The sequence below is a fragment of the Salvelinus alpinus genome, chromosome 1 (assembly GCF_045679555.1).
Source record: "Salvelinus alpinus chromosome 1, SLU_Salpinus.1, whole genome shotgun sequence".
Classification (NCBI taxonomy): domain Eukaryota; kingdom Metazoa; phylum Chordata; class Actinopteri; order Salmoniformes; family Salmonidae; genus Salvelinus; species Salvelinus alpinus.
This window is the reverse complement of record NC_092086.1, coordinates 5,057,305-5,067,304: the sequence shown is the minus strand read 5'-3', so window position 1 is coordinate 5,067,304 and position 10,000 is coordinate 5,057,305. Positions and strand designations below refer to the sequence as shown.

Here is a 10,000-nt window from a genome sequence, read left to right as displayed (position 1 = left end):
AGGAAGGAAGGGAGATGTGTTGAGCAGGGAAGGAAGGAAGGAAGGAAGGTAGATGTGTTGAACAGGGAAGGAAGGTGGATGTGTTGAGCAGGGAAGGAAGGAAGGTAGATGTGTTGAGCAGGGAAGGAAGGATGGTAGATGTGTTGAGCAGGAAGGAAGGAAGGAAGTTAGATGTGTTGAGCAGGGAAGGAAGGAAGGTAGATGTGTTGAACAGGGAAGGAAGGAAGGAAGGAAGGAAGGAAGGAAGGAAGGAAGGAAGGAAGGGAGATGTGTTGAGCAGGGAAGGAAGGAAGGAAGGAAGGTAGATGTGTTGAGCAGGGAAGGAAGGTAGATGTGTTGAGCAGGGAAGGAAGGCCCTAACCTAAGAATGCTGCTATAGGATCAGATCATCAGACTGTGTAGTGTGTCTCCATCTAGTGGTTGAAATATAACACTGCAGGTCAGACTAAGATGTAAATCGCATCACATTGTTATTGGTCAGATACACGTGATTAGCAGATGTTATTGGTCACATACACGTGTTTAACAGATGTTATTGGTCACATACACGTGATTAGCAGATGTTATTGGGGGTGTAGTGAAATGCTTGTGTTTCTAGCTCCAACAGTGGAGTAATATCTAACAGGTAATATCTAACCATTTCACAACATATACACAATACACACAAATCTCAAGTAAAGTAATGGAATTAAGAATATATAAATATTTGGACGAGCAATGTCAGAGCGGCTAAGATACAGTAGAATAGTATAGAATACAGTATATACATATGAGATGAGTAATGTGAGATATGTAAACATTATTAAAGTGACTAGTGTTCCATTATTAAAGTGGCCAGTGATTTCAAGTCTATGTACAGTATATAGGCAGCAGCCTCTCTGTGTTAGTGATGGCTATTTAACAGTCTGATGGCCTTGAGATAGAAGCTGTTTTTCAGTCTCTCGGTCCCTGCTTTGATGCACCTGTACTGACCTCGCCTTCTGGATGATAGCGGGGTGAACAGGCAGTGGCTCGGGTGGTTGTTGTCCTCGATGATCTTTATGGCCTTCCTGTGACATCGGGTGGTGTAGGTGTCCTGGAGGGCAGGTAGTTTGCCCCCGGTGATGCGTTGGGCAGACCTCACTACCCTCTGGAGAGCCTTACGGTTGTGGACGGAACAGTTGTCGTACCAGGCGGTGATACAGCCCGTACAGAATGCTCTCGATGGTGCACCCATCTGATATTTAGTGCCCGGGACGATACCAGTATCGCAATACTTGCTAGTATCGTGGCAAGGAATCAAAACACGAAGCGTATTTAACTTCTTTAAGGAAAACAGCCCTAATATTGCAAACAGACATTATATTTTCACCCAGGATCACTTTGATTTATTTGTTGAGTTTTGAGTTCGAAAGAAAAGGCATTTCACTGTACTTGTGCATTTGACATTAAAACTTGAATCTAGAAATGACCGTGTTCTGTCCACAGGGGGGCAGTGTTGTACCATCATCAGCTTGTTTTAACATAGCAGAACAAGTACAGATGCAGGAGCTTTATTTGAGCCAGTTTCCTACAGCAAGGAAAATAATCCTGCAGAAAAAGGAAATGGGAATTATTATTTGGATTGAATATAATTTACATTTTTGTTTTTATGTGGATTGAATATAATTTACTTTTTTTTTTTATAGGGGTTGATACAGGGGAACATCAAGTCTGAAATCCCACACTTCAGAAGCCTTTTGTAATAAAACCACACCACACGTGTTTAAAATGTCCTCCAGATCTCCTGCAAACAGGGCGATCAAATTAAAATACTACACCTGTAATAATGCTGCCTGTTAGAATATCCGGTCGTATAAATCTCTTTCTGTTGGATAAAGAACCCGGGTCATATTCACTTGACACCTGAAACTGAAGTACCACTGGACCCAAACTGGGATCGGTGACCTGCACTTTTCCAATAACAAACTCTTGTTTATGTTGTATAAACATTTAGCTACGGTGTGCACTAATGAATACATCCCCAGTTGCCCTTATAGGGAATAAGGGGACGTTTTGGGACTCATTTTGATGTGGGTGTTGATTTAGTAAAAGATGGTCCGTTGTAGTAACACAGTAACATCTGGTCCCATAATGCAGTGTGTGGGGGGGGGGGGTTGATAACGTGTGTGTGTGTGTGTGTGTGTGTGTGTGTGTGTGTGTGTGTGTGTGTGTGTGTGTGTGTGTGTGTGTGTGTGTGTGTGTGTGTGTGTGTGTGTGTGTGTGTGTGTGTGTGTGTGTGTGTGTGGGGTCCATTTAGTGTTGTGCCTGTTCTACTGTGGTACTCTCAGTCTGCAGTACTGACACGTTATAAACACACTGACACACACACACTGACACACACACACGCTGACACACACACACACACACACACACACACACACACACACACACACACACACACACACACACACACACACACACACACACACACACAGTGACACATGATCAACATTCATTATTAACATAGAGTTGCTAGTCCTACGCTAATGCTAACATAAGTGCTTTCTCTCCCTCTGTGTGCGTGTGTGTGTCTGTCTGTCTGTGTGTGTCTGTCTGTGTGTCTGTCTGTGTCTGTCTGTCTGTCTGTCTGTCTGTCTGTCTGTCTGTCTGTCTGTCTGTCTGTCTGTCCGTCTGTCATCCCAACATGTGTCAAGCTGACCACCATTGTCCCCCTGTACCCAAGAGCTACAAGGTAACCTACCTGTCTGTCTGTCTGTCTGTCTGTCTGTCTGTCTGTCTGTCTGTCTGTCTGTCTGTCTGTCTGTCTGTCTGTCTGTCTGTCTGTACCCAAGAGCTACAAGGTGTCCTGTCTAAATGATTACAGGCCCGTGTCTACCGTCCCCGTAGCACCTGACTTCTGTCACCATGAAGTGCTTTGAAAGGCTGTGACACACATCACCACCAAACATTACCCCAGAAACCCCAGACCCACTCCGATTCGTATACCGCCCCCTAACAGATCCACAGATGATGTAATCTCTATTGCACTCCACACTGCCCTTTCCCACCTGGACAAAAGGAACAGCTATGTGAGAATGCTGTTCATTGACTACAGCTCAGCGTTCAACACCATAGTGCCCTCAAAGCTCATCACTAAGCATCACTAAGCATTACTAAGCTAAGGACCCTGGGACTAAACACCTCCCTCTGCAACTGGATCCTGGACTTCCTGACGGGCCGCCCCCCAGGTGGTAAGGGTAGGCAACAACACATCGTGCCACGCTGATCCTCAACATGGGGGCTCCTCAGGGGTGTGTGCTCAGTCCCCTCCTGTACTCCCTGTTCACCCACAACTGCGTGGCCAGGCACAACTCCAACACCATCATTTGAGTTGGCTGACGACACGACAGGGGTAGGCCTGATCACCGGCTGCGATGAGACAGCCTACAGGGAGGAGGTCAGAGACCTGACAACGATGAGAGAGCCAATAGGGAGGAGGTCAGAGACGTGGCAGTGTGATGTCAGGACAACAACCTCTCCCTCCTTACATCAGGTCTGGTGAACCCTGACCTCCTTACATCAGGTCTGGTGAACCCTGACCTCCTTATATAAGGTCTGGTGAACCCTGACCTCCTTATATCAGGTCTGGTTGACCTCCTTATATCAGGTCTGGTGAACCCTGACCTCCTTATATCAGGTCTGGTGAACCCTGACCTCCTTATATCAGGTCTGGTGAACCCTGACCTCCTTATATCAGGTCTGGTCAACCCTGACCTCCTTATATCAGGTCTGGTGAACCCTGACCTCCTTATATCAGGTCTGGTCAACCCTGACCTCCTTATATCAGGTCTGGTCAACCCTGACCTCCTTATATCAGGTCTGGTGAACCCTGACCTCCTTATATCAGGTCTGGTGAACCCTGACCTCCTTATATCAGGTCTGGTCAACCCTGACCTCCTTATATCAGGTCTGGTGAACCCTGACCTCCTTATATCAGGTCTGGTGAACCCTGACCTCCTTATATCAGGTCTGGTGAACCCTGACCTCCTTATATCAGGTCTGGTGAACCCTGACCTCCTTATATCAGGTCTGGTCAACCCTGACCTCCTTATATCAGGTCTGGTGAACCCTGACCTCCTAATATCAGGTCTGGTGAACCCTGACCTCCTTATATCAGGTCTGGTTGACCTCCTTATATCAGGTCTGGTGAACCCTGACCTCCTTATATCAGGTCTGGTGAACCCTGACCTCCTTATATCAGGTCTGGTGAACCCTGACCTCCTTATATCAGGTCTGGTGAACCCTGACCTCCTTATATCAGGTCTGGTCAACCCTGACCTCCTTATATCAGGTCTGGTGAACCCTGACCTCCTTACATCAGGTCTGGTGAACCCTGACCTCCTTATATCAGGTCTGGTGAACCCTGACCTCCTTATATCAGGTCTGGTGAACCCTGACCTCCTTATATCAGGTCTGGTGAACCCTGACCTCCTTATATCAGGTCTGGTGAACCCTGACCTCCTTATATCAGGTCTGGTGAACCCTGACCTCCTTATATCAGGTCTGGTGAACCCTGACCTCCTTATATCAGGTCTGGTCAACCCTGACCTCCTTATATCAGGTCTGGTGAACCCTGACCTCCTTACATCAGGTCTGGTGAACCCTGACCTCCTTATATCAGGTCTGGTGAACCCTGACCTCCTTATATCAGGTCTGGTGAACCCTGACCTCCTTATATCAGGTCTGGTGAACCCTGACCTCCTCATATCAGGTCTGGTGAACCCTGACCTCCTTATATCAGGTCTGGTGAACCCTGACCTCCTTATATCAGGTCTGGTGAACCCTGACCTCCTTATATCAGGTCTGGTCAACCCTGACCTCCTTATATCAGGTCTGGTCAACCCTGACCTCCTTATATCAGGTCTGGTGAACCCTGACCTCCTTATATCAGGTCTGGTCAACTCTGACCTCCTTATATCAGGTCTGGTGAACCCTGACCTCCTTACATCAGGTCTGGGTGACCTCCTTATATCAGGTCTGGTGAACCCTGACCTCCTTATATCAGGTCTGGTCAACCCTGACCTCCTTATATCAGGTCTGGTGAACCCTGACCTCCTTATATCAGGTCTGGTCAACCCTGACCTCCTTATATCAGGTCTGGTGAACCCTGACCTCCTTATATCAGGTCTGGTCAACCCTGACCTCCTTATATCAGGTCTGGTGAACCCTGACCTCCTTATATCAGGTCTGGTGAACCCTGACCTCCTTATATCAGGTCTGGTGAACCCTGACCTCCTTATATCAGGTCTGGTGAACCCTGACCTCCTTATATCAGGTCTGGTGAACCCTGACCTCCTTATATCAGGTCTGGTGAACCCTGACCTCCTTACATCAGGTCTGGTCAACTCTGACCTCCTTACATCAGTGTGCAGGGTTTTGCTCCTAACACACCTGATTCAGCTAATCTCTCTAATCCAGGAGGCTCCTTAACCTATTGTCTCTCTCCTCTCTCTCCTTCCTCCCTCTCCTCTCTCCTTCCTCCCTCTCCTCTCTCTCCTTCCTCCCTCTCCTCTCTCTCCTTCCTCCCTCTCCTCTCTCTCCTTCCTCCCTCTCCTCTCTCTCCTTCCTCCCTCTCCTCTCTCTCCTTCCTCCCTCTCCTCTCTCTCCTTCCTCCCTCTCCTCTCTCTCCTTCCTCCCTCTCCTCTCTCTCCTTCCTCCCTCTCCTCTCTCTCCTTCCTCCCTCTCCTCTCTCTCCTTACTCCCTCTCCTCTCTCTCCTCTCTCCCTCTCCTCCTTCTCCCTCCTACCTATCCTCGCTCTCTCCCTCCTCCCTCTCCCCCTCCCTATCTTCTCTCTCTCCCTTCTCATCCCTCCTCTCTCCTGCTCCTCCCCTCTCCCCCTCCTTCCTCTCCTCCCTCCTTATCCTCTCTCTCTCCTCCTTTCCTCCCTCTCTCCCTTCTCCTCATCCTTCTCCTCATCCTTCTCCTCCCTCCTCTCCTCCCTCCTCTCCTCCCCTCTCCAGTCCATGAAGCCTGTAACCTGGTGCCTATGGACCCAAACGGTCTGTCTGACCCCTACGTGAAGCTCAAACTCATCCCCGACCCCAAGAGTGACACCAAGCAGAAGACCAAGACCATCAAGGGCAACCTCAACCCTACCTGGAACGAAACTTTCAAATTGTATGTTCAGTTTACACTACGCTTTACACTATCTTTGTTTAAAAAGCTTCTGAACTTTACACTATCTTTGTTAAAAAGGGCTTCTGAAATTTACAGTATCTTTGTTAAAGAGATTTCTGAACTTTACACTATCTTTGTTAAAGAGGCTTCTGAACTTTACACTATCTTTGTTAAAGAGGCTTCTGAACTTTACACTATCTTTGTTAAAGAGATTTCTGAACTTTACACTATCTTTGTTAAAGAGGCTTCTGACCTTACCATATCTTTTTTTTAAAGGCTTATGAACTTTACACTATCTTTGTTAAAGAGGCTTATGAACTTTACACTATCTTTGTTAAAGAGGCTTATGAACTTTACACTATCTTTGTTAAAGAGGCTTCTGAACTTTACACTATCTTTGTTAAAAAGGGCTTCTGACCTTACCATATCTTTGTTTCAAAGGCTTCTGAACTTTACACTATCTTTGTTAAAGAGGCTTATGAACTTTACACTATCTTTGTCAAAGAGGCTTCTGAACTTTACACTATCTTTGTTAAAGAGGTTTCTGAACTTTACACTATCTTTGTTAAAGAGGTTTCGGAACTTTACACTATCTTTGTTAAAGAGGTTTCTGAACTTTACAGTATCTTTGTTAAAGAGGCTTCTGAACTTTACACTATCTTTGTTAAAGAGGCTTCTGGACTTTACACTATCTTTGTTAAAGAGGCTTCTGAACTTTACACTATCTTTGTTAAAGAGGCTTCTGAACTTTACACTATCTTTGTTAAAGAGGCTTATGAACTTTACACTATCTTTGTTAAAGAGGCTTCTGAACTTTACACTATCTTTGTTAAAAAGGGCTTCTGACCTTACCATATCTTTGTTTCAAAGGCTTCTGAACTTTACACTATCTTTGTTAAAGAGGCTTATGAACTTTACACTATCTTTGTCAAAGAGGCTTCTGAACTTTACACTATCTTTGTTAAAGAGGTTTCTGAACTTTACACTATCTTTGTTAAAGAGGTTTCTGAACTTTACACTATCTTTGTTAAAGAGGCTTCTGGACTTTACACTATCTTTGTTAAAGAGGCTTCTGAACTTTACACTATCTTTGTTAAAGAGGCTTCTGAACTTTACACTATCTTTGTTAAAGAGGCTTCTGAACTTTACACGAGACAGTTCTACACTTTGTTAAAGAATGACTGGACGATGACTTAATGAGTGTTCTCTACCCCCTTCCTCCCTCCCCCTCTCCTTCTCCCCCCTCCTTCTCCCTTTCCTTCGCCCTCCCTCTCCTTTTCCCCCCTCCTTCTCCCTCTCCTCCCTCCCCCTCTCCTTCTCCCCCCTCCTTCTCCCTCTCCTCCCTCCCCCTCTCCTTCTCTTCCCTCCCCTCTCCTTCTCCCTCCCTCCCTCTCCTTCTCTCTCCCTCCTTCTCCCTCTCCCTCCCCCTCTCCCTCCCCCTCTCCTCCCCCCCCCTCCCCCTCCCCCTCTCCTCCCTCCCCCTCCCCCTCTCCTCCATCCCCCTCTCCTTCTCCACCCCCCCCTCTCCCTCCCCCTCTCCTCCCTCCCTCCCTCCCCTCCTCCCCCCTCCCTCCCTCCCTCCCTCTACCCCTCCCCTCCCTCCCCTCCCCTCATCCCTCCCTCTACCCCTCCCTCCCCTCCCCTCCTCCCTCCCTCCCCCCTCCCCTCCCCTCTCCCTCCCCTCTCCCTCCCCTCTCCTCCCTGGTCTACAGTCCCCTGAAGGACTCTGATAAGGACCGTCGTCTGTCGGTGGAGATCTGGGACTGGGACATGACCAGCAGGAACGACTTCATGGGAGCGCTGTCCTTCGGCATCTCAGAGCTCCAGAAACAAGGAGTGGACGAATGGTGAGATGGAGAGGAGGGAGGGAGGGAGGGAGGGAGGAGGGGAGGGGGGGGGGGGGGGGAGGAGGAGGAGAGAGGTAAGGATGTAGGGAGGGGAGGGGAGGATGGAGAGAGGAGGAGAGAGGTAAGGATGTAGGGAGGAAGAGGAAGAGAGGAGGAGGAGACAGGTAAGGATGTAGGGAGGAGGAGAAGGAGGAGATGAAGAGGAAGAGGAGAGAGGTAGGGAGGAGGAGAAGGAGGAGATGAAGAGGAAGAGGAGGAGAAGGAGGAAGAACAGAGGAGGAAGGTCCTATCTTTCACTGACACCCTGTCTCTCTCTCTATCTCTGTCTCTCACACGCTCGCTCTCTCTCTTTTCGCTGACACAACCATGTGGAGAGTTTTTAATGAGATGCCAGCGTTTGAGGTGGAGCAGGAGAAAATGCCATTAAATATCAGAATGTTCCTACTCCCATCTGTGCTGCGGCACAAAGCCTTCTGGGAAAACTCACCAGGACGCAACAACACAAAACCACAAGAGAGAGAGACAACAAGTTAACAGGAAGAGGGGAAGAAGAAGAGGGGGGAAATAGATGAGGAAATGAGAGGAAGAGGGGAAGAAGAAGAAGGGGGAAATAGATGAGGAAATTAGAGGAAGAGGGGAAGAAGACTAGGGGAAATAGATGAGGAAGAGGGGAAGAAGAAGATGAGGAAGAGGGGAAATAGATGAGGAAGAGGGGAAGAGGAAGAGGGGAATTAGATGAGGAAGAGGGGAAATAGATGAGGAAATGAGAGGAAGAGGGGAAGAAGAAGAGGGGAAATAGATGAGGAAATGAGAGGAAGAGGGGAAATAGATGAGGAAATGAGAGGAAGAGGGGAAGAAGAAGAGGGGGAAATAGATGAAGAAATGAGAGGAAGAGGGGAAATAGATGAGGAAATGAGAGGAAGAGGGGAAGAAGAAGAGGGGGAAATATATGAGGAAATGAGAGGAAGAGGGGAAGAAGAAGAGGGGGAAATAGATGAAGAAATGAGAGGAAGAGGGGAAATAGATGAGGAAATGAGAGGAAGAGGGGAAGAAGAAGAGGGGGACATAGATGAAGAAATGAGAGGAAGAGGGGAAATAGATGAGGAAATGAGAGGAAGAGGGGAAGAAGAAGAAGAGGGGGAAATAGATGAAGAAATGAGAGGAAGAGGGGAAATAGATGAGGAAATGAGAGGAAGAGGGGAAGAAGAAGAGGGGGAAATAGATGAGGAAATGAGAGGAAGAGGGGAAGAAGAAGAGGGGGAAATAGATGAGGAAATGAGAGGAAGAAAGGAAGAAGAAGAGGGGAAATAGATGAGGAAATGAGAGGAAGAGGGGAAGAAGAAGAGGGGGAAATAGATGCGGAAATGAGAGGAAGAGGGGAAGAAGAAGAGGGGGAAAATAGATGAGGAAGAGGGGAAATAGATGAGGAAATGAGAGGAAGGGGGGAAGAAGAAGAGGGGAAATAGATGAGGAAATGAGAGGAAGAGGGGAAGAAGAAGAGGGGTACTGTAGTCCTGTTAGTCTGTACTGTAGTCTAGTTAGTCTGTACTGTAGTCCTGTTAGTCTAGTACTGTAGTCTAGTTAGTCTGTACTGTAGTCTAGTTAGTCTAGTACTTTAGTCCTGTTAGTCTGTACTGTAGTCTAGTTAGTCTGTACTGTAGTCTAGTTAGTCTGTACTGTAGTCTAGTTAGTCTAGTACTGTTGTCTAGTTAGTCTGTTCTGTAGTCTAGTTAGTCTGTTCTGTAGTCTAGTTAGTCTGTTCTGTAGTCTAGTTAGTCTAGTACTGTAGTCTAGTTAGTCTGTACTGTAGTCTAGTTAGTCTAGTACTGTAGTCTAGTTAGTCTGGTATTGTAGCCTAGTTAGTCTAGTACTGTAGTCTAGTTAGTCTGTACTGTAGTCTAGTTAGTCTGTACTGTAGTCTAGTTAGTCTAGTACTGTAGTCTAGTTAGTCTGTACTGTAGTCTAGTTAGTCTGTACTGTAGTCTAGTTAGTCTGTACTGTAGTCTAGTTAGTC

General features: G+C 47.2%; 1 protein-coding gene across 2 annotated transcripts in view; it reads left to right on the top strand.

The window, feature by feature from the left end:
- Positions 1-10,000, top strand: part of LOC139569450 (protein kinase C beta type-like) — a 154,187-nt gene that overhangs the window by 56,097 nt on the left and 88,090 nt on the right. For both annotated transcript variants that reach the window (XM_071390977.1, XM_071390978.1), the window contains exons 6-7: positions 5,983-6,139; positions 7,852-7,986. In XM_071390977.1, the coding sequence (XP_071247078.1) occupies positions 5,983-6,139; positions 7,852-7,986 (292 nt within the window). The remainder of the gene's footprint in view (positions 1-5,982; positions 6,140-7,851; positions 7,987-10,000) is intronic.